General features: G+C 41.3%; 1 protein-coding gene across 3 annotated transcripts; it reads right to left on the bottom strand.

The window, feature by feature from the left end:
- Nucleotides 1-14,551: 14,551 nt before the first annotated feature.
- Nucleotides 14,552-23,820, bottom strand: LOC106586857 (interleukin-10 receptor subunit beta). 3 transcript variants are annotated; one of them, XM_014174580.3, is made up of 7 exons: nucleotides 23,288-23,820; nucleotides 22,661-22,787; nucleotides 21,164-21,336; nucleotides 20,675-20,829; nucleotides 18,164-18,311; nucleotides 17,851-17,996; nucleotides 14,552-15,278 (listed from the first exon to the last, which is right to left on the bottom strand). In XM_014174580.3, the coding sequence occupies exons 1-7, from the start codon at nucleotides 23,352-23,354 to the stop codon at nucleotides 15,117-15,119; spliced, it is 978 nt and encodes a 325-aa protein (XP_014030055.1). In that variant the 5' UTR covers nucleotides 23,355-23,820; the 3' UTR covers nucleotides 14,552-15,116. The 3 variants fall into 3 exon arrangements, with proteins under 3 accessions (XP_014030055.1, XP_014030056.1, XP_045563539.1); XM_014174581.3 differs by having other exon boundaries at nucleotides 14,552-15,368; XM_045707583.2 differs by lacking the exon at nucleotides 14,552-15,278 and adding an exon at nucleotides 15,355-15,373 and having other exon boundaries at nucleotides 23,288-23,819.
- Nucleotides 23,821-25,320: the final 1,500 nt, after the last annotated feature.

The following is a 25,320-nucleotide window of genomic DNA, read 5'->3' on the forward strand; positions in this document are numbered from 1 at the left end:
GGTCTTTTATTGCATACTGACACTACCTTTTTCCCAGATCCATGATGTGAGCTTGACCTCTGTTACATTTGTGAAGGAAACGTTTTATTCAACCGTGAGTAACATCCACGTGTGGCTGTGAGAGTACGTGCTGCTACATGTACACAGTCACTAACTTTTGACACTGATTTTCTGTGTAGTCTGTTTCTTTATTAATCACACTGGGCGGGAAGTTGTGAACATGCTGCCGCATGTAGGTTATTGTTAGATTCTGGGTTAAACTTGGAACATTGTTCAACTCAGAAGTATCTTATTTAAAGAGTGATAGCGACTGGTTTTTACATTCGAAGTTGATGGTTATCTGTAGGAACCAGATGGCTTTGGAATGTGTTGGCTGGACAGGAGAAAGTCACAGGATTGCTATAGCGGATACGGGTGGTGATCTGAGGGTTAGGAAAATGAGGGGTTGACGTCAGGTCAGATCCCCTTAAAGGGAGAAATTATGGTTATTACCTTTCTGTCAAACGATACTAGATGTAAGGATTGGTGAGAAGGAGTGCCTACATTTGGTGTGTGTGTATATATATTACACAGACTTGAAGTCGGAAGTTTACATGCACCTTAGCCAAATACATTTAAACTGTTTTTCACAATTCCTGATATTTAATCCTAGTAAAAATTCCATGTCTTAGGTCAGTTGGGATCACCACTTTATTTTAAGAATGTGAAATGTCAGAATAATAGTGGAGATTTATTTCAGCTTTTCTTTCATCACATTCCCAGTGGGTCAGAAGTTTACATACACTCAATTAGTATTTGGTAGCATTGCCTTTAAATTGTTTTACTTGTGTCAAATGCTTCACGTAGCCTTCCACAAGCTTCCCACAATAAGTTAGATGAATTTTGGCCCATTCCTCCTGACAGAGCTGGTGTGACAGAGTCAGGTTTGTGGGCCTCCTTCCTTTCACACGCTTTTTCAGTTCTGCCAACAAACTTTAGAAAGGACTGAGGACCAGGGCCTTGTGATGGCCACTCCAATACCTTGACTTTGTTCTCCGTAAGCCATTTTGCCACAGCTTTGGAAGTATGCTTGGGGTCATTGTCCATTTGGAAGACCCAGTTGCGAGCAAGCTTTAACTTCTTGACTGATGTCTTGATGTTGCTTCAATATATCCACATCATTTTCCTGCCTCATGATGCCATCTATTTTGTGAAGTGCACCAGTCCCTCCCCCAGCAAAGCACCCCACAACATGATGCTGCCACCCCCGTGCTTCACGTGAGGAAGAACAGATATCACTAAGGTTCTGTCATTCCAACAGGGATGCATTGGCTGTTAGGTTGTGGATGAGGAGACTCAGCCTAGGAGAAAGGGTTTATTATCAGTGCTTGTGTGAAGAAAAAAAAAGTTTTTGTCCAAATTACAGCTGTAATGACCCTTTGGGAAGAATTAAACTTGGTTAAGCTTCTCTAGTGTCCATGAGTTATTTACTCTGATAAATTGGAACCTAGCACTATGCAGGGAACTGGTTGGCGCTTTGTATTCTGGAAGGTTTTGAAGAGTTCTATGTCAGTTGTTGTTCTATGTTCTCTGGAACTCTTCCAGTTGAAACAACATCAATAACCCATCTGCTGTGTCCCTGTGTTACACCAGAGCAGATAGAGGTGATTTCTAGATCATCTCTATATCCCAAACCTTTCCTGGAGTACCCCCAACCGTTCCACTCTTGTGATGCATTCAGGACGAGCACATCTGATTGAACTTGTAAAGGGCTTGATGATGAGTTCACCACTAGAATCCCATGTGCTGCTACTGGAATGGGTGAAGTAAGTGGAACGGCTGGGGGTAGTGCAAGACAGGGCAGCGTATCCCAACCCTGTCTGATTTTCTAACGTATTCTTATTGGATGTTCAGGGTCTGAAGCCTAAAGTGGTGGACTCTAGCAACAACCTGGTGATGCTGCCTGAGCTGGAGGCCTGGACGTGGTACTGTGTCATGATCCAGTCTCGCTACGACTACTACAACAAGACTAGCGTCTACACAGAACCCCAGTGCATGCAGACAGAGGGTAGGAATGAACACTTCACACTAAAGACTTGGAGATTGGTTTCCGAATTGCTTGACAAATTACCTACCTGTATATTGTGTGTGTGTAGAGATGCCAGAGAGCGTGTTTTACAGGAGCATTTACATAATAAGGCCACTAAAGTGTGACTGTCCTCGTCCTCAGGTGACACCCCGTACGGGCAGATCTTCCTGTACTTCCTGGTCTCCATGGTGGTGTGTTTCCTGCTCGTGTTGCTTCCCTCCTACGCCTTCTTCAGGTTCTACAGAGTCCTCAAAAACACCTTTTACCCCTCTATCCAGCTGCCTGCACACATCCAGGAGGTAGGCCTCACAAACGCTTACTCAACAGTAAACAGCATAACAGTAATATCCAGGTGTACCGTCCATCCTCTTGGTTGGTGGGTGTATCTGTTTGTTTAAGGGTGGTTGGGATTAAGCCATGACAATTATCATCTTTCTCTGCTCCGCCCAGCAGGGTCGTAGTGGTGGGGAGCCAATCAGGAGAGACCAGGAAGTGGGGAGTGTCGGTGGGGAGAGAGTCGGCCGACGAAAGACATCTGGACGAGGGGGTTGTGGATGTGTGTGTCTGAGGAAAAATGGAGAGAGGAGAGCTGGGTAGAAAGACCATCAATGATGGTTGGCGATTGGTAATGAGGAAATTAGTGGTCGCACAGAATGTTCTCAAGTCTCCGTCTTGCTGCCTCCTCAAAGGACACTGTGAAGATGATGACGTCTGAGCCAAAGACGCATCGTCACCTGTCCTGCCTGCATTAAAGGAAAAATCTACTCCAAAACTATCTTATGATATTGTTTCATTAGTCCACTGTTGATACAGACCCAAAATGTTTTGCATGTCAACAGATAAGTTTTCAAGATATTGGACTTTCAAGAAGCAAAGTGTCACCAGATTTTAAAATGCATCATTGTGTGGCAAGTGACACTTTGCTTCTTGAAAGTCCAATATCTTAAACTTGTCTGTTGACATGCAAAACATTTTGGGACTGTATCATCAGTGTACTAATGAATCCCATGTTGCTGTGTGTTTAAGGGTGTAGAAACAAGCTTAAAAGTGTCAGATTTGGTATGGGGGCCCATTGACTTCAAGATGTCTAAAAGACCCCAGTCTGTCTTTTCTATGGCCAGGGTAATGACTGACATGTTTTAGTGTAGTTTGGAACACGTCTATCTCATCTCAGACTCGGCTGGTCCCAGCCAAAGGCGTACTTTCTGTTTCCAGTGAATTCTGAGACAGTTGGTCCATTAGCATCCTGTGAAGTGTGTGAATCCAAGGTGAAACAGGGTAGCTAGTTGTGTTTAAACAACAGGGTGTCAGTTTTAACAATTTCAATCACACAAATCAACCTATTTTCCAGTCAAGACATCTTCTTTAAAAGGAATGGTTCTGGTTAATTTATCTTCAAAACGAATCCTGTCGGGTGTGTGTGTGTGTGTGTGTGTGCCTTGGATAGATAAGACAGTACATTGGCAGCAGAGCTTTTGGTGTGTGGGCGTGTGTTGTCAGTGAAGTACTGCATGTCTGAGAGTCCCGTGTGTGTGCGCTCTTAGGATAGATGATAGACAGTACATTGGCAGTAGCGTATTTGGTGTGTGTGTGTGTGTGTTGTCAGTGTAAGTACTGTATGTCTGATAGTCCATTGTGTACATAGTTAATCCACAAGTCCGGGTAGCCATTTGAAGAGCTATTTAGCGGTCTTGTTTAGCAGTCTTAAGGCTTGGTTATAGAAGCTGTTCAGGGTTGTGTTGGTTCCAGACGTGGTGCACTGTGGTTGCTCGAGTCTTTCACTATTTTTGGGACCTTCCTCTTGACACCGCCTGGTATAGTGGTCCTGGATAGCAGGGAGCTCTGCCCGGGTGATGTATTGGGCTGTAATCCGTGGTGGTTTGCTAACCCTGCCACATCTGAGTGCCTGTTTTTTTATTTTTATTATGTTACTTTTAGAAACATTTAATTAGTTTGTCCTTTTATGATTCTTATAGAATCTGACATCAGGAAGTGTCATGTTTTCTCTCTGATACCTTATTATTTGACTTCATCTTTGTTTTGAAAGGTGCTTTGGTCCGACTGTTACTGGTTGGATCCCTGAAGGTCTATGTTTATTGATGTCTCTTCCTCTTTCTGATGGTTTGTTCTCTGAGGTGGAACAACTTCCACCTAGAGCAGGTCTGCCCAACCCTCTTCCTGGAGATCTACTGTCCTGTAGGTTTTCAGTCCAACCCTAATTTAACATATCTGATTCAGCTAGTTAACCTCTTACATCTAGACGTTCCGCTAGCGGAACACCTCTCCAATATCCAATGATAGGGCGTGGCACGAAATACAAACTCCTCGAAAATCCGAAAACTTCCATTTTTCAAACATATTACTATTTTACACCATTTTAAAGACAAGACTCTCCTTTATCTAACCTCACTGTCCGATTTCAAAAAGGCTTTACAACGAAAGCAAAACATTAGATTATGTCAGCAGAGTACCCAGCCAGAAAATAGTTATGGATAGGGGGCAGTATTTTCACATCCGGATAAAAAACATACCCGATTTAATGTGGTTATTACTCCTGCCCAGAAACTAGAATATGCATATAATTGTTTGATTTGGATAGAAAACACCCTAAAGTTTCTAGATCTGTTTGAATGGTGTCTGTGAGTATAACAGAACTCATATGGCAGGACAAAACCTGAGAAGATTCTGTACAAGAAGTGCCCTCTCTGACCATTTCTTGGCCTTCTATAGCCTCTTTATCGAAAACAGAGGATCTCTGCTGTAACGTGACATTTTCTAAGGCTCCCATAGGCTCTCAGAAGGCGCCAGAACGTTGAATGATGACTCTGCAGTCCCTGGCTGAAAAACAGTAGCTCATTTGGATAGTGGTCGATCTGAGAACAATGAAACGGACGCGCACGTGAAGAGTCCATTTTACATTTTCAGTCTTTGAACGAAAACAACGTCGCCCGGTCGGAATATTATCGCTATTTTATGAGAAAAATCTCATAAAAATTGATTTGAAACAGCGTTTGACATGCTTTGAAGTACGGTAATGGAATATTTTGAATTTTTTTGTCACGACATGAGTCCGCGCGTCACCCTTCGGATAGAGACCTGAACGCACGGACAAAACAGAGGATATTTGAACATAACTATGGATTATTTTGAACCAAAACAACATTTGTGGATGAAGTAGAAGTCCTGGAAGTGCATTCTGACAAAGAACAGCATAGGTAATCCAATTTTTCTTATAGTAATTCTGAGTTTAGTGAACGCCAAACTTGGTGGGTGTCAAATTAGCTAGCCCGTGATGGCGAGCTATCTACTCAGAATATTGCAAAATGTGCTTTTGCCGAAAAGCTATTTTAAAATCTGACACCGCGATTGCATAAAGGAGTTCTGTATCTATAATTCTTAAAATAATTGTTACGTTTTTTGTGAACGTTTATCGTGAGTAATTTAGTAAATTCACCGGAAGTTTTCGGTGTGTTTGCTAGTTCTGAACGTCACATGCTAATGTAAAAAGCTGTTTTTTGATATAAATATGAACTTGATTGAACAAAACATGCATGTATTGTATAACATAATGTCCTAGGAGTGTCATCTGATAGAGATCATCAAAGGTTAGTGCTGCATTTAGCTGTGGTTTTGGTTTTTGTGACATTATATGCTAGCTTGAAAAATGGGTGTGTGATTATTTCTGGCTGGTACTCTCCTGACATAATCTAATGTTTTGCTTTCGTTGTAAAGCCTTTTTGAAATCGGACAATGTGGTTAGATTAACGAGAGTCTTGTCTTTAAAATGGTGTAAAATAGACATATGTTTGAAAAATTTAAGTAATAGCATTTTTAAGGTTTTTGAATATCGCGCCACTCGATTCCACTGGCTGTTGACTAGGTGGGACGATTTCGTCCCACATACCCGAGAGAGGTTAAACAGAGATTTTATTGTGTATCTCAGGAGAAGAGAGTGCAATTGGAAACAGAGGTGCAGTATATGTTGGACAATGGTATTGCGGAGCCATGTTATTCAAATTGGGCTTCACCCTGTCTTCTGGTCAAAAAGTCTGATTCCACTTTGACCTTGCACTGATTATAGAAAAGTTAACTTCTCTAGGTCCAGTGGGACGATTTCGTCCCACCTACGTAACAGCCAGTGGAATCCTGTGGCGCGTTATTCAAATACCTTAGAAATGCTATTACTTCAATTTCTGAAACATATGACTATTTTACACCATTTTAAAGACAAGACTCTCGTTAATCTAACCACACTGTCCGATTTCAAAAAGGCTTTACAACGAAAGCAAAACATTAGATTATGTCAGCAGAGTACCCAGACAGAAATAATCAGACACCCATTTTTCAAGCTAGCATATAACGTCACATAAATCCAAACCATAGCTAAATGCAGCACTAACCTTTGATGATCTTCATCAGATGACAATCTTAGGACATTATGTTATACAATACATGCATGTTTTGTTCAATCAAGTTCATATTTATCTGAAAAACCAGCTTTTTACATTAGCATGTGACGTTCAGAACTAGCATACTTCCGGTGAATTTACTAAATTACTCACGATAAACGTTCACAAAAAACATAACAATTATTTTAAGAATTATAGATACAGAACTCCTCTATGCACTCGCTATGTCCGATTTTAAAATTGCTTTTCGGTGAAAGCACATTTTGCAATATTCTCAGTAGATAGCCCGGCATCACAGGGCTAGCTATTTAGACACCCACCAAGTTTAGCACTCACCAAAATCAGATTTACTATAAGAAAAATGTTATTACCTTTGCTGTCTTTGTCAGAATGCACTCCCAGGACTTCTACTTCAATAACAAATGTTGGTTTGGTTCAAAATAATCTATAGTTATGTTCAATTATCCTCTGTTTTGTTCGTGCGTTCAAGACACTATCCGAATGGTAAAGAAGGGTGACGCGCACGATGCATTTCGTGACAGAAAATTCTAAATATTCCATTACCGTACTTCGAAGCATGTCAACCGCTGTTTAAAATCAATTTTTATGCCATTTTTCTCGTAAAAAAGCGATAATATTCCGACCGGGAATCTGTGTTTAGGTTCAAAGACGAAAGAAAATAAAAACATGGGGTCGACTCGTGCACGCGCCTCAGCCCATTGTCCTCTGATAGACCACTTAACCAAGGCGCTAAAGTTTTTCAGCCAGCGGCTGGAATTACATCATTCAGCTTTTTCCCGGGTTCTGAGAGCCTATGGGAGCCGTAGGAAGTGTCACGTTACAGCAAAGATCCTAAATGTTCAATAAACAGAGCCAAGAAGCCCAAGGAATGGTCAGAGAGGGTACTTCCTTTTTGGAATCTTCTCAGGTTTTTGCCTGCCATATGAGTTCTGTTATACTCACAGACATCATTCAAACAGTTTTAGAAACTTTAGGGTGTTTTCTATCCAAAGCCAATAATTATATGCATATTCTAGTTTCTGGGCAGTAGTAATAACCAGATTAAATCGGGTACGTTTTTTATCCGGCCGTGTAAATACTGCCCCCTAGCCCTAACAGGTTAACAATGTTACTAAAGCAGACCTTTACCCTCTTCCTAGGATGGAGGACTGTATTGATCAAGTTGGGTCAGCAAAGTATGTTAGCAAATTTGATCTTTTAAAGGGGTATTGGCAAGTACCCCTTAGCAAAAGAGCTTGTGAGATCGCTGCGTTTATAACTCCATCTGGTTTGTTCTCTTATACAGTGATGCCTTTCGGGTTGCGGAATGCTCCAGCCACCTTCCAGAGGCTGATGAATCGGGTGGTTTCAGGTCTGGAAGGGTGGGCCGTGTATTTGGACGACGTGGTCGTCTACACAGACTCTTGGGAGGAGCATGTCTGTAGAGTGCAAGCCCTGTTCGAAAGACTGGTGTGGGCCAGGTTGACTATCAATTTGGCAAAGTGTGAGTTTGCCAAAGCTACAGTCACATACCTAGGCAAGGTTGTTGGTCAGGGTGTTGTCTGTCCCGTGGAAGCCAAGGTTCAGGCTGTGAAGCAGTTCCCACAGCCCTCCACAAAGAAAGAACTGATGCGCTTCCTGGGAATGGCGGGGTACTACCGTGCTTTCTGTAAACTTTTTGGTAGTAGTGTCCCCCCTGACCAATCTGTTGAAGGCCAAGGCTGAATTTATCTGGTCCACCCAGTGTCAAGAGGCATTTGATGCAGTTAAGGCTCTATTGTGTTTGGCACCACCAAATTTTGGGAAACCTTTCAATTGCAGGTAGATGCCAGTCAAATCGGTGCTGGGGCTGTGCTTCTCCAGGAAAATGATGACAATGTTGAGTGTCCAGTCAGTTTCTTTTCCCGGAAATTTAATAAGTATCAGCAAAACTATTCTGTAATTGAAAAGGAGGCTTTAGGTCTCATTTGGGCTTTACAGCACTTCGAGGTCTATGTTGGTTCTGGCTTAACCCCTTTAACTGTGTTCACTGACCACAACCCCCTTATTTTTCTGAAGTCCCTGCAAAATCCCAACCAGCGCCTGACGCATTGGGCTTTGTTCTTGCAACCATTCAACCTGGATATTAGACACATTAGGGGTAAGGATAATATCATTGCTGATGCTCTGTCCCGTGCTCCTTTAGCCTAGTTTGTATTTTCTCTCTGCTGACCCCTGCGGGCTGTCTGCGCCTCTTTCCTCTTAATTTGCTCCCCAGGTACCAGGTCTGCTGAGTTTGAGGACGGACAGTCAGCTAGGGGACACAGGGCTACTGCTAGGAGCCGGGACTGGTATCCTTTTTTTTGTTTTTTGGGGGAATTTTGGATTGTTGTAAATATGTTGGGTCGTAATTTGGGTTGAGGGTGGGACCCTCATTTTTAAGGAGGGGGGTGTCATGGCTCCTCTGCAGTGCAGGGGCGGTTCCTCCTGCAGGCAGAGGAGGGTCATTAGTGATTGGAACTGGTGTGATTGGAGCCACCTGGGCTCAGGGTATAAAACTGCTCCACTAACCTCTCTCTCCCTGCTCCTCCAGGTATGATCCTGTTTTGTTTGTTCCTTTGAAGTTTTACGTAGTTTCCACTTAGTCATGTTCACACACACACATATTCACGCATCCATGCAATTTATATACACCCTACATTATGACATTTCCACACCTCATTCCCTTTTCTTTGTTTAGAGTTAATAGTTTTGTTTACAATAAAGAACCTTTTGAATTGGCCTATACCTGTTGTTGATGTCCCCTCATTTTTGCCACAGGCTATGAGCCGGCCTGTGACAATGTCATTTTCACTTTTTTCCCCATCTCCTCCATTGCCACAACCCTACATCCTCTTGAGGTAACTCAGCACTGTATATGCTTTCACATCAATGCTTTCAACATGTTGTTTAGAGTACAACATCTATCCTCTTTCATATGATGCATTAACCAATAAAGCAGCTGACCCCAACCCAACTATGATGTTAAAGTAGCTCCTAGACTCAACACTAGACCTAGACCCTGAATCCAACACTAACAAACTTTACCCTAACCTTATCCACTAGCTTAGCTAACGTTAGCCAAAACAAATTGCAATTCGTAACATATGAAATGGACATCTACATATGAATACATACCATACGAAACATAACATATGATACTCATTTGATTGTTACAGCTTTACGTTTACTATGTTCCGTCTACCCCTGAGTCCAGGTTGGAAGGACCTGTGGAAATAGAGGGGAGAGAGGCTGTCAAGATCAGGGATAAAGATATGCTATTAAACCTATTTGCATGGCAAGCTTTCCTCTTTGCATACCTAGGTAAGTTACAAGTTACATACAACTCTCCTTCCGTGGCGTCCAACTGCTCTTAAATGAAAGCAAAACTAAATGCATGCTCTTCAACCGATCGCTGCCCACACCTACCCACCCGCCAAGCATCACTACTCTGGACGGCTCTGACTTAGAATATGTGGACAACTACAAATACCTAGGTGTCTGGCTAGACTGTAAACTCTCCTTCCAGACTCACATTTAAGCATCTCCAATCCAAAATTAAATCTAGAATCGGCTTCCTATTTCACAACAAAGCAGCCTTCACTCATGCTGCCAAACATACCCTCATAGAACTGACTATCCTACCGATCCTCGACTTCGGTGATGCCATCTATAAAATAGCCTCAAACACTCTACTCAGCAAATTGGATGCAGTCTATCACAGTGCCATCCGTTTTGTCACCAAAGCCCCATATACTACCCACCACTGCGACCTGTATGCTCTCGTTAGCTGGCCCTCACTACATTTTCGTCGCCAGACCCACTGGCTCCAGGTCATCTATAAGTCGTTGCTAGGTAAAGCCCCGCCTTATCTCAGCTCACTGGTCACCATAGCAGCACCCACCCGCAGCACGCGCTACAGGAGGTATATTTCACTGGTCACCCCCAAAGCCAATTCCTCCTTCGGCCGCCTTTCCTTCCAGTACTCTGCTGCCAATGACTGGAACGAACTGCAAAAATCACTGAAGCTGGAGACTCATACAGTGAGGGAAAAAAGTATTTGATCCCCTGCTGATTTTGTACGTTTGCCCACTGACAAAGAAATTATCAGTCTATAATTTTAATGGTAGGTTTATTTGAACAGTGAGAGACAGAATAACAAAAAAATCCAGAAAAACGCATGTCAAAAATGTTAACAATTGATTTGCATTTTAATAAGAGGTCATACAATAAGTTTTGTAGTGATTCATATGTTGATGATGTAAAGAATATTTGCTGGTCTGTGGTGTGTAATGAGGAGCAACCAGACGCTGCACTTGACACATTTATGAAACTACTTATTCCAGCTACTAACACAGCCATGAAGAAAATTACTAAAAACTGTTAAATCTCCTTGGATTGATGAGGAATTGAAAAATGTTATGGTTGAGAGGGATGAGGCAAAAGGTATGGCAAATAAGTCTGGCAGCACAACTGATTGGCAAACATACTGAAAATTAAGAAATGTGACTAAACTAAATAAAAAAGAAAGTATACTATGAAACAAAGCTAATGATAGTAAAAAGCTTTGGAGCACCCTAAATGACATTTTGGGGGAAAATGCCAACTTCATTGAATCAGATGGCTCATTCATCACAAAACCCACTGATATTGCCAAATGCTTTAATGACTTTTTCATTGGCAAGATAAGCAAACTTAGGGATGACATGACAGCAACAAACGCTGACACTACACATCCAAGTATATCTGACCAAATTATGAAAGACAAGAATTGTACTTTTGAATTACGGTAAGTCAGTGTGAAAGAAATGTATTGTCTATCAACAATGACAAGCCACCAGGATCTGAAAATCTGGATGAAAAATTACTGAGGATAATAGCGAATGATATTGCCACTCCTATTTGCCACATCTTCAATTTAAGCCTACTAGAAAGTGTGTGCCCTCAGGCCAGGAGGGAAGCTAAAGTCATTCCGCTACCCAAGAATAGTAAAGCCCCCTTTACTGGCTCAAATAGCCAACCAATCAGCCTGTTACCAATCCTTACTTCTGGAAGAAATTGTGTTTGACCAGATACAATGCTATTTCACAGTAAACAAATTGACAACAGACTTTCAACACGCTTATAGGGAAGGACACTCAACAAGCACGGCACGTAAACAAATGTCTGATGATTGGCTGAGAGAAATTGATGATAAAATGATTGTGGGGGCTGCCTTGTTAGACTTCAGTGCAGCTTTTGACATTATCGATCATAGTCTGCTGCTGGAAAAACTTGTGTTATGGCTTTACGCCCCCTGTTATATTGTGGATAAAGAGTTACTTGTCTAACAGAACGCAGAGGGTGTTCTTTAACCTCTCTTGGGTAGGGGGCAGTATTTTCACATCCGGATGAAAAGCGTGCCCAAAGTAAACTGCCTGTTACTCAGGCCCAGAAGCTAGGATATTCATATAATTGGTAGATTTGGATAGAAAACACTCTAAAGTTTCTATAACTGTTAGAACTATGTCTGTTAGTATAACAGAACTGATATGGCAGGCAAAACCTAAGGACAAACCATCCCCCCCAAAATAAATCAGCCTACCACTTTTACTATAAGGCGAAATCCTCCCAGATTGCAGTTCCTAGGGCTTCCACTAGATGTCAACAGTCTTTATAAAGAGTTTCAGGCTGGTTTTTGGAAAAATGAGCCAGAAATTGTAGTTTTTCTAGGTGGCTCCCATTTTGGCTGTAGTGTTTCCAAGCGCGTGAATGAGAGCGCGTTCTTTGGTATTTTTCTCCGGTAAAGACAATAACGATTCTCCGTCTTAAATTATATCATTTATTTACGTACTAGGATACATAAGGTTTGATTATAAACATTGTTTGACTTGTTTGGAAAAGTTTATTAGTAACGTTTGGGATTCATTTTGTATGCATTTTGATGGAGGGAAACTGGGTGGATTATTGACTGAAGCGTGCCAGATAAACTGAGTTTTTATGGATATAAAGAAGGACATTATCGAACAAAAGGACCATTTGTGATGTATCTGGGACATTTTGGAGTGCCAACAGAAGATCATCAAAGGTAAGGCATTTATTATATCGCTATTTCTGACTTTCGTGGCGCACCTGCCTGGTTGAAACATGTTTTTCATGCTTTTGTATGCGGGGCGATGTCCTCAGATAATCACATGGTGTGCTTTCGCCGTAAAGCCTTTTTGAAATCTGACACAGCGGCTGGATTAACAAGAAGCTTTATTTTGATGTATTACACTTGTGATTTTATGAAAGTTAAATATTTATAATTCTGTAGTTTGAATTTCGCGCTCTGCAATTTCACCGGGATGTTGGCCAGGAGGGACGCTACCATAGTTGAGGTGTTGAGGTGAGGTGTTGAGGTGACTAAACTGCTTGGAGTAACCCTGGATTGTAAACTGTCATGGTCAAAACATATTGATACAACAGCAACTAAGATGGGGAGAAGTCTGTCCATAACAAAGCTCTGCTCTGCCTTCTTAACAACACTATCAACACGGCAGGTCCTACAGGCCCTAGTTTTGTCGCACCTAGACAACTGTTCAGTAGTGTGGTCAGGTGCCAGAAAAAGGGACTTCGGAAAATTGCAATTGGCTCAGAACAGGGAAGCTGGCACTTAAATGTACACAGAGAGCTAATATTAATATTATGCATGTCAATCTCTCCTGGCTGAAAGTGGAAGACAGATGGACTTCATCATTACTTGTTTTTGTAAGAGGTGTTGACAAGCTGAATGTACCGAGCTGTTTAAAATACTAGCACACAGCTCGGACACCCATGCATACCCCACAAGACATGCCACCAGAGGTCTCTTCACAGTCCCCAAGTCCAGAAGAGACTATGTGAGGCACACAGTGCTACATAGAGCCATGACTACATGGAACTCTATTCCACATCTGGTAACTGATGCAAACAGTAGAATCAGATTTAAATAGCAAGTAAAAATACACCTTATGGAACAGCGGGGACTGTGAAGAGACACAAACGGTACAGACCCACGCAGACAGTACGCACACATTGTTGTATGGGGATATTGAACATTTTGTGTTGTGGCTATGTGGTAGTGTAGAGATGTTATATGATGTAGTTTTATCTTTAGCTCATTCAGTACAAACATAGTTCACTGTTTAATCTGTTGTTTTATATGTAATGTGGGTGCTTTGGTGTGTTTGGACCCTAGGAAGAGTAGCTGCTGCCTTGGCAGGAACTAATGGGGATCCATAATAAACCCCAGGAAGAGTAGCTGCTGCCTTGGCAGGAACTAATGGGGATCCATAATAAACCCCAGGAAGAGTAGCTGCTGCCTTGGGAGGAACTAATGGGGATCCATTATAAACCCCAGGAAGAGTAGCTGCTGTCTTGGCAGCAGATAATGGGGATCCATAATAAACCCCAGGAAGAGTAGCTGCTGTCTTGGCAGCAGATAATGGGGATCCATAATAAACCCCAGGAAGAGTAGCTGCTGTCTTGGCAGCAGATAATGGGGATCCATAATAAACCCCAGGAAGAGTAGCTGCTGTCTTGGCAGCAGATAATGGGGATCCATAATAAACCCCAGGAAGAGTAGCTGCTGTCTTGGCAGCAGATAATGGGGATCCCTAGTTAATACAAATACAAAGTGTATAGATTGATGAGGATGTTTTTTTTTTTTAAATCCATTTTAGAATATGGCTGTAATGTAACAAAATGTGGAAAAAGTCAAGGGGTTTGAATACTTTCCGAATCCACTGTAGACCCATCTCTGATGATCCATGACGTCTTGACTGCTGCGTCACAAGCTAAATACAAAAACGCCATTTTCCATAAGCTATTTGGAGTGTCTCGTATCAGTCAGCTCATAATGAGAACTCTCTCTGATGACTTAAGTGTTTCCACCATTCCATTGCCCTATACTCATGATATCATAAAATGCCAGTGTACCAAGGCCAATAATGAATAAAAGGCATTATTGATCATTATCATACACATAAAGGTCACATAAATAAACACATTACACCAGGGTTCACCGACTGGCGGTGATTGTATTTGGCCCCCCAAGTTCTCAGTCAAATTGTTTATTTCATTTTGAACAGCAGGAAATCAGCTCGTAGTGATTTTAATTCAAGGAATCTGCTCCCAATTATTCCCAGGCATAATAGAGAGGAACATGTGATCGTATAGAAATGTATGCAAGGTTTCAATTTGCATACGATCACAAATGATTTGTAAATATGTTTTCCGGCCCCCAAGAGATAAAATCCGGCCTGCAGCTGAATCTAGTAGATGACCCCTGCATTACACTAAATAGCTCTTAGTTATTTATTCATCCCTGTGATGAAATGCTAAGTCCCTGATGTCAGTTAGACTATTATTTCTCACTAAGAGATACGTCCTCTTCTCTGCCATCCATTGTTGTCCTCTTTCTTCCTCACATCAGTCTTTCACCCATATCTTCCCCATCCACTTCAAGAGCTTTGTGATTGGGTGCAGCCGACATTAAAGGCGAGTCGAGACTGACTGATCAACAAATCACCTTGCATCATAAACAACAACTTAATATTATTTATACATCGGCCTGTCAGTCGCGGTGTTGATGCTCTCGAACACTGCCTTTCTTTGTATTGTCAGTCAGTCTGGTTTATGTGCATTATGTTGTTCCGTCCACCAGAGGGAGCTCTCTCTCCATCTGTCCCCCCAGGCATGATGCTGACCTCATGGTACACCTCATCAGGCTGGGGGCTGCTCTGCAAGGCCAGGATGGAGGAGCACTGAGGAGCCAACAGGTACTGCATGGGGTGGGGAGGGGAGAGGTTGGTCACACTAAAGGCGTCAGCTTGCAAACCGAATTAGTGTGCTCGCATACTCCCTTAAAAGATCTTCACTTAAAAAATGAGAACAAAAACAGAATTCTAGAATTAATAGACAGAATGAATCTAATATAACTCAAGAAATCTAACATTCATTTTGATATTTTTTGCAGAAGAGATCAGAAGAGTCACGCAATTTTAATTCTAAGATCTTTGGGGCAGAATTTCTCAAGTGACAAAATGTGCATGAAAAGGATTTGTCTCTTGTTGAAAGACAAACACTTAATTTAAGAATCCCTACTGTTGACCAATCACAGACAAGGTGTGTAGACTTCGGCTACCAACTTCGGCTTGCCTAGAGAAAAAATGTTGTGTGCACAAAGAGCCCCCCCCCCAAAAAAACTGTTGACGAAGACTAAACCGAACGAAAAAGTCACAAAATGTTGTCATAATATATGCACAAACTGTTCTGAACTGTTTCAGATGGGAAGCACGAGGATGCCTTAAAGGCCTTTAATACTTTAAAGGTCTTTCAGACTAATCTCTTTAAAGGTCTTTCAGACTAAAGGTCTTTCAGACTAATCTCTTTAAAGGTCTTTCAGACTAATCTCTTTAAAGGTCTTTCAGACTAATCTCTTTAAAGGTCTTTCAGACTAAAGGCCTTTCAGACTAATCTCTTTAAAGGTCTTTCAGACTAAAGGCCTTTCAGACTAAAGGTCTTTCAGACTAATCTCTTTAAAGGTCTTTCAGACTAAAGGTCTTTCAGACTAATCTCTTTAAAGGTCTTTCAGACTAATCTCTTTAAAGGCCTTTCAGACTAAAGGTCTTTCAGACTAATCTCTTTAAAGGTCTTTCAGACTAATCTCTTTAAAGGTCTTTCAGACTAAAGGTCTTTCAGACTAATCTCTTTAAAGGTCTTTCAGACTAATCTCTTTAAAGGTCTTTCAGACTAATCTCTTTAAAGGTCTTTCAGACTAATCTCTTTAAAGGTCTTTCAGACTAAAGGTCTTTCAGACTAATCTCTTTAAAGGTCTTTCAGACTAATCTCTTTAAAGGTCTTTCAGACTAAAGGTCTTTCAGACTAATCTCTTTAAAGGTCTTTCAGACTAAAGGTCTTTCAGACTAATCTCTTTAAAGGTCTTTCAGACTAATCTCTTTAAAGGCCTTTCAGACTAATCTCTTTAAAGGTCTTTCAGACTAATCTCCTTAAAGGTCTTTCAGACTAATCTCTTTAAAGGTCTTTCAGACTAATCTCCTTAAAGGTCTTTCAGACTAATCTCTTTAAAGGTCTTTCAGACTAATCTCTTTAAAGGTCTTTCAGACTAATCTCCTTAAAGGTCTTTCAGACTAATCTCCTTAAAGGTCTTTCAGACTAATCTCTTTAAAGGTCTTTCAGACTAATCTCTTTAAAGGTCTTTCAGACTAATCTCTTTAAAGGTCTTTCAGACTAATCTCTTTAAAGGTCTTTCAGACTAAAGGCCTTTCAGACTCTTTCATTAAAAGGCCTTTAAAACTAATCTCAATTAACCCAAAACTAAAATCTTGCATAATTTGGTCATATTTTATTTATTTAACTAGGCAAGTCAGTTAAGAACAATTCTTATTTATAATGACGGCCTACCAAAAGGCAAAAGGCCTCCTGCGGGGACGGGGGCTGGGATTAAAAATACAAATAAATTAAATAAAAATATAGGACAAAACACACATCACGACAAGAGAGACAACACTACACTACATAAAGAGACACCTAAGACAACAACATAGCATGGCAGCAACACAACATGACAACAACATGGTAGCAACAACACAAAGGGCAAGAAGGTAGAGACAACAATACATCACGCAAAGCAGCCACAACTGTCAGTAAGAGTGTCCATGATTGATTCTTTGAATGAAGAGATTGAGATTAAACTGTCCAGTTTCAGTGTTTGTTGCAGCTCGTTCCAGTCGCTACCTGCAGCGAATTGAAAAGACGAGCGACCCAGGGATGTGTGTGCTTTGGGGACCTTTAACAGAATGTGACTGGCAGAACAGATGCTCATTTATGTTTAAGCATTCTGTCCACAAGAGATTAGACTAAAACCATTCATTATTACGTCAAGATAGAACAGGACTCACTGATACATGGAACTCAGCCAAAGACACGGCCTCATTGATAACAGGACACACTGATACATGGAACTCAGCCAAAGACACGGCCTCATTGATAACAGGACACACTGATACATGGAACTCAGCCAAAGACACGGCCTCATTGATAACAGGACACACGTGATACATGGAACTCAGCCAAAGACACGGCCTCATTGATAACAGGACACACTGATACATGGAACTCAGCCAAAGACACGGCCTCATTGATAACAGGACACACTGATACATGGAACTCAGCCAAAGACACGGCCTCATTGACAGTCCTTTTTTTTTTCTTTTTCTAAACAGCAGCATGAACATGTCATTTATGGGTTAGAAAAAGAACAAATAATAGTTACTACACACAAAGAAACAGTGTATTATTCATTAAAACACACTGATCATGCGCCATACTGACCACTGTGAAATGTCCAGGCAGCTTGACCTTGGGTCTGAGGAAGCTGACCACCCTGTAGCAGTGCCAGAATGCTAGAACCACCAGCGGCACTGACACAGCCATCACCACAAACATCACCAGGGCCATCACCCAGGGCCTGTCCTTGGCTGCAGAGGGTTTGGGGTTGGAAAAGGGGACACCAGGGACGAAGAATTGAGTTGAGCAAGAGTAGACTTGTACTCGGAGAATCATTGAAGGCAGCAATCTAATACTCATAATTTGTGTTTTTAACAGATAAAAGGGAGGACAAGAAAGAGGGAGAGATGGCGCTCACCCTTAGGGGTGCTCTCACACGTAACGTTGCTGGGCTGGCTTTGTTTGAAGAACCTTTCGGTTACCACCCAGACCTGAAAACAGTACCTGGTCCATTGCTCCAGCTCCAAGACCACTTTATGCAGTTGGATGCCCGTCATCCGTTTGGCCTGCAGGGGGGTGATAGAGGAGTAGTGAGGAAGCATTGAGCGCCTCACAATGAGTATGTTTTACATGCATATTAACATTATGCATTAGTCATGTAAACACCTTACTCTGATTATCTTAAAATCGGCGTACAGTCAAAATAAAAGTAAGCATACGCCGATTAAAACATCTGGTTTTCTGAGCCATCTTTTGAATTATTAGGACATGTAGACCTTCAAATCGGCGTTCCAGCAGTGTAATTGATCTGCGCATGGGCGAGCACCAGCCGAGCCATCCTCCCTCTTTAGCGCGATGTAAGTGAGTTCAGGAACAACTGAATGTATGTGTCTCAGAAGTAGCTTTCACGTACAGTACAAATCTTGGTAACACTTCATTTTAAAGGATCTTTACTACACTGCAATCACACATGAATTTACACTGTAACAACTATTGTAGTTAACAGTAACAACTCCTAGTAGTAATTGCAGTATGTAATTACAGAGGTGTAACAATGAATGCTTGTTACCATGCTTGTTACAAATGGGCAGGTTTCCCACTAAATTCACCAACTTAGTGTTTTTGCTTCTTATCAGCTGCATACAAGCCACAACTGTCACAAAGGTTGTGACCCCTCGTCGGTGTGCTGGATGCCTGAGAGATTATAGCCTTTACCAAAAAAGATTGCAATAACAGTGCAATAACTGCAGTCGACTGTGGTATTTTGGACACAGTAATTGCAGAATAACTACAGTTACACTGCAAAAGTACTGCAGAAAAAAATATATTATTTTGGATGCAGTATTTGTAGCGTACTGCACTATAACTGCATTTATACTGCAGTGTACTGCGGTTATACTGCACTGTGAGGGAGCCTATGCTCAATAGGCTCTAATTACTTACCCTTGAATGTGCACTGTTCATCCTATACTGTGTCTTCACTCAGTGTTGTTGCTAGCACTTGACCCCAAAATAAAGTTAACTTGGTTGAGCTGGCAAAAACAGATCAGTAGGTCAATCTCACTGACTGGGATCTAATATGGGTGGCATCCCAGATGTGAAAAAACACACTGTTTCAAAGCATAGTACATTTAATGTTTTGACTAAGTACAATGTAATTACTAGGTTTTACACAGGCTGTAGCTAGTTAAAATGAAGTTTATCTTGAGTGGCCCTCATTTTAAAGCTTCCGGAAGTTTCACTTCACAACAAGGTACAGAAATTAAGTGAATTCTGGAATTAAACTTCCAGAAGCTTTAAAATGAGGGCCAGATTGTCAGAATGGATCTTGTACTGTATGAGTACACATTTAGTTACAAGTAAGTACACCTCAAGATACACTTCACTTCAACTAGCTAACTAGCTACATCCTGTGTAACTCCTAGTAATTACATTGTACTTAGGCAAACATTTAAATGTATTATGCTTTGAAACAGGGTATTTATCCTCATCTGGAATGACCAAGTTAACCCAGATTGGTACACTTTATTTTGGTGGCAAGCGCTAGCAATAACATTGAGTAGAGATATATTTCCAACAGTGCACTTTCATGGCTAAGTAATCAGAGCCTATTGAATAAAATCTATTGGACACCCAGCGCACCGACGAGGGGTCACAACCTTTGCGACAGTTGTAACTGTATGCAGCTGAGAAGAAACTAAACACTAAGTTGGTGAATGTATTGGGCAACCGGCCCATTTATAACAAGCATGGAAAACAAGCATTGATTCTTACACCTTTTTGTAATTACAGACCACAATTACTGCCATGTATGTCGTTACAGTTAACTACAATACTCGTTATAGTGTAATTACACATGCCGCTAATACACTTATAGTGTAATTACATAAGGGTCACTAATAAGGACCCCTTAAAATGAAGTGTTAGCCAAACTTTATACGTCCAAACTCAAATATACTTCCCAAAAACTAACATGATTGCTGTGGCATAATATTATTTTGATTGACGATTTTCTGCATTTATCAGAGTGCCATCCGGTAGTCTGATTTCAGATGTATCCATGTTAAGAGGATTATTAGGGAAATTGTTCTTCTTGCAAAGCATGTAAACGTTTTAATCAAACGATTATATGAATCTATCCACAATAATCCCATTATTGTGTGCATGTAACCGTACTCAATGTGTCACCAGATGATCACCCCCACGGTTATAAAGTTTACCATTGGCAGATGGAAAGTAGTTTCTGTGCCCAGACCCTAAACCTGCATCTCATACTCCTTATTGGCTACTGTCACTATGACATCAGATGTGAAAGATCAGGCAAACTGCTTTACTTTGTCTTTCCATTCCTCAAATCCCCTGGCTGTAGGCAGTGGAAATTACACTCCAGATGTATAATCCCAGATGGAAAGTAAAATGGCCACCATACCCTCTTCTCCTGGCCCTCCTTCCAGTAGGTGATGTTAAAGGTTGCATGATTGTAGATCTCTTTAAACTCAGAGATCCTGAGCACTGGGTCTTCGATGCTCACTTCAATGTTTGCACCACTGGAGACTAGAGTGACACTGGGAGGGCCTAAAGTGGCTGTGGAGAGAAACAGAGAGACATGGGAAAGAAAGTGACCTAAAGGAAGTGGCAACCTCTCAGGGGTAAAGAAATGACATGGCGCCTGCTAGTGGATCACCATAGTCCATTAATGAGCAAAAGCTGTCACGCTCCAGTCTGCAATCATACACTCTGCTTCGCCCTAACCTCTGGTTTAACAGTACCTGTTATTACACTTTCATACCCATCTCTAGTGCACTGCAAGAACTACTATGAAATGCTCATGTATTTCTCATGTGCTATGTATAGGTTATGAATGTGTTATGAAGTCCCTATGTAGATTGACGTTACAGATGGGTAACTAGGAACTCACTGTGTTCATCCATGATAAACTCCTTAGTCTCCACCCAGTGAGATGTCTCTCCCTCTCGTTCTGCCCTCACTTGGAAAGTGTACACTCCAAATTTGTTTAGATGACTGGTGAAGTCACAGCACAGGGCTGTAGTATTCCAACATACATACTGGTAGCTGCTCCTGACGCTTTTCCTGTGTTCAAAACAAGACATCACTCTATTGTTATTGCGGTAGACTAATGTTGCCAGTGTTTGTAAGGTGTTTGTCCAGTGTTTGTTTGTCCAGTGTTTGTCCAGTGTTTGTTTGTCCAGTGTTTGTCCAGTGTTTGTTTGTCCAGTGTTTGTCCACTGTTTGTTTGTCCAGTGTTTGTCCAGTGTTTGTCCAGTGTTTGTTTGTCCAGTGTTTGTCCACTGTTTGTTTGTCCAGTGTTTGTCCAGTGTTTGTCCAGTGTTTGTCCAGTGTTTGTATGCTGTTTGTTTGTCCAGTGTTTGTATGCTGTTTGTTTGTCCAGTGTTTGTCCAGTGTTTGTACGTTGTTTGTTTGTCCAGTGTTTGTCCAGTGTTTGTCCAGTGTTTGTCCAGTGTTTGTTTGTCCAGTGTTTGTACGCTGTTTGTTTGTCCAGTGTTTGTCCAGTGTTTGTCCAGTGTTTGTACGCTGTTTGTTTGTCCAGTGTTTGTCCAGTGTTTGTCCAGTGTTTGTACGCTGTTTGTTTGTCCAGTGTTTGTCCAGTGTTTGTCCAGTGTTTGTTTGTCCAGTGTTTGTACGCTGTTTGTTTGTCCAGTGTTTGTCCAGTGTTTGTCCAGTGTTTGTCCAGTGTTTGTACGCTGTTTGTTTGTCCAGTGTTTGTCCAGTGTTTGTCCACTGTTTGTTTGTCCAGTGTTTGTCCAGTGTTTGTACGCTGTTTGTTTGTCCAGTGTTTGTCCAGTGTTTGTCCAGTGTTTGTCCAGTGTTTGTACGCTGTTTGTTTGTCCAGTGTTTGTACGCTGTTTGTTTGTCCAGTGTTTGTCCAGTGTTTGTACGCTGTTTGTTTGTCTGAAACCCATTCTGACAAGTATTGTGTAAAAATAAAAAATAAATAAAAGTGAAATAGTTGCACCTATTCCTTATAAATATAGTAAGTGTATGTTGATGTGTGTGTGTGTGTGTGTGTGTATGTTGATGTGTGTGTGTGTGTGTGTGTATGTTGATGTGTGTGTGTGTGTGTGTGTATGTGTGTGTGTGTGTGTGTGTGTGTGTGTATGTGTGTGTGTGTGTGTGTGTGTGTGTGTGTGTGTGTGTGTGTGTGTGTGTGTATGTGTGTGTGTGTGTATGTGTGTGTGTGTGTGTGTATGTGTGTGTGTGTGTATGTTGATGTGTGTGTGTGTGAGAGAGAGGGTGTATGACACAGATTCTTCTGGGGAAGACTACTTGTGGGTGTGTGTCATTTCTCCTCTTTCCCAGCACCCATAGCAGGAAGTGTGCCGTATTTAAATGTTCACCCTCACTTGGTTGTGTTGTTTGGCAGTGTTCATATTACCACTTGTATTCTGATCTGTAGGTGAGCTTTTCCGTGTGGTTCTGAGGGGGATCCCACTCCAACACTAGTCCCATGTTGACGGAGTTAATCCTAATGTTACTGGGACTTGGAAGTTCAGCTAACACTGCTGTAAAAGCACAGTTATACACAGTTGAACATACTGACAAATACACATCATTCAGGGGGATTACAGGCTTTAGATAAACAAGGGTATTGAGTCAGATGGGGGAAATGGTATTGTATATGTCTTGGATGTTAAGTCCATTCCACTGTGCTTCCTCGAGATGAACACTCTTGACCACATATAGTATGTGGGTAAAACCTTAAGCCTATGTGTATGTATATATTTAGCGTACATCATCAGTATGTCAATGTAACAGAGTCCAAAATGTGAAGTGTTTCCATTGGTTGCCACTATTGACAGTAAAAGAGATTAAGAAATGTATAAGTGCTAAATAAATGTAACCTATAAAAGACTGAAATTATCACGAAATATCAACAACAAAAAACTATCGTAAACCAGTCGTATTATTGAATGGCTTAAAACATTCATCTACAATCAAAGCCAATCGATTTACAGCACGTTAGTAGACTATGCGATGGTAAGGTCGAAAGAGAAATACTGACCTGTCATTCCATGTAAAGTTAAGCATAATAGTTTGACAAACAAGATAGTAAACACCGTAGATTGCATGTTGCCCAAGAGATGTTCTGAATGGTTCCGTTGGCTAGATTTGCTTCTGGCCGCTCTTGAGAGTTTATTGTGTACTTTCTGAATGTACTTTCTGAATGGGCGGAGAATTGCGGGGAAGCGAAACCAAGCTGAGTGATATAAATTCAGAAAAAGTCTAGGCAGGTTTCCAATGAAACAAGTTTATTCGATAATGTCGGAAAAAAACCTTTAGGCTCGTTTAGATTAACGGAAACGGCAGATATATGATTCATTAAAAAAAATATCGACAAAAATGTGTATCCGTTCGACAGGGGTGGATCTTTATTTTGTCTTACTTTATTGCAACAAATTATGATGGAATTAACAGTGTTTTTCGAATAAATGATTGCCTAATACCTTTGAAAGAAAGCAGGGCACGTGATGTTTCGCCTTAACTATATAGTTTCACTCCACATTTCATTCGAAATGCCTACTGCTTGTCAAGTAATTTTTCGAATCTAAAAATTATATTTATTTGTCAAGTATTGTTCCGACTTGCAAGATTGCCTGAACTGCCGCTTCACCTTGCTTTTTGTAGCGTTACATTCGTTACTTTGATTTCCGAGTCAAAACGGAAAACGGCTCATTTATTGTTCCCGAATTTGAAAAACGGGAAATAGATTTGTTTCTCATTTATGGTGTCAAAATTAGACAGGGAATAATGGAAAACAAATAACAATATTTATTACATTTTTATTTTCGTTTTGTTCCTACCAAGAAGTACACGTCCCCTCATAGAATATTCATGGTGCTTTAGGAGAGTGTGTTTACAGCCTAGGTTGTCAGTACAAAGAAAGCATTCGACTGTGAGTGTGACAGGAAAATCTAAATACTCATGTTAGTTATGTTGTAGAACTTATTATGAAGTTAGCATGTCAATGTAATAAAGTCAACAACAAGTGAACAAAGTTGGCTTGCATTAGCGGCTAGCTAGCTACTGACTAGTTAGCAGGCTGGCTAGCTAGCCCTACCTGGTTACTGGCTATAGCTAGAAGTATCTATGGAAGTAAATTAGTCCCTAAACCTGCTACAAGCTGAAGATGCCCAGCCAGAGCTACCTGCTTCAGAAACGTCAGTTTTCTCCATTACTTTATGTAGCTAACTACTGTCTGGCTAGACTGTAAACTCTCCTTCCAGACTCACATTAAACATCTCCAATCCAAAATTAAATCTAGAATCAGCTTCCTGTTTCGCAACAAAGCCTCCTTCACTCACGCTGTAAAACTGACCATCCTACCGATCCTCGACTTCGGCGATGTCATTTACAAAATAGCCTCCAACACTCTACTCAGCAAATTGGATGCAGTCTATCACAGTGCCATCCGTTTTGTCACCAAAGCCCCATATACCACACACCACAGCGACCTGTATGCTCTCGTTGGCTGGCCCTCGCTACATATTCGTCGCCAAACCCACTGGCTCCAGGTCATCTATAAGTCTTTGCTAGATAAAGCCCCGCCTTATCTCAGCTCACTGGTCACCATAACAACACCCACCCGTAGCACGCTCTCCAGCAGGTATATCGCACTGGTCATCCCCAAAGCCAATTCTTACTTTGGCCGCCTTTCTTTCCAGTTTTGGAGACGTATATTACCCTCACTAACTTTAAGCATCAGCTATCTGAGCAGCTGACCGATCGCTGCAGCTGTACATAGCCCATCTGTAAATAGCCCATCCAATCTACCTACCTCATCCCCATATTGTTTTTATTTACTTTTCTGCTCTTTTGTACACCAGTATTTCTACTTGCACATCATCATCTGCACCTCTATCACTCCAGTGTTAATTTGCTAAATTGTAATTACTCCGCTACTATGGCCTATTTATTGCCTTACATCCTCACACCATTTGCACACACTGTATATAGACTTTTTCTATTGTGTTATTGACTGTACGCTTGTTTATTCCATGTGTAACTCTGTGTTGTTGTCTGTGTCGCACTGCTTTG

The sequence above is a fragment of the Salmo salar genome, chromosome 25, assembly GCF_965601325.2.
Source record: "Salmo salar chromosome 25, fSalSal1, whole genome shotgun sequence".
Lineage (NCBI taxonomy): Eukaryota > Metazoa > Chordata > Actinopteri > Salmoniformes > Salmonidae > Salmo > Salmo salar.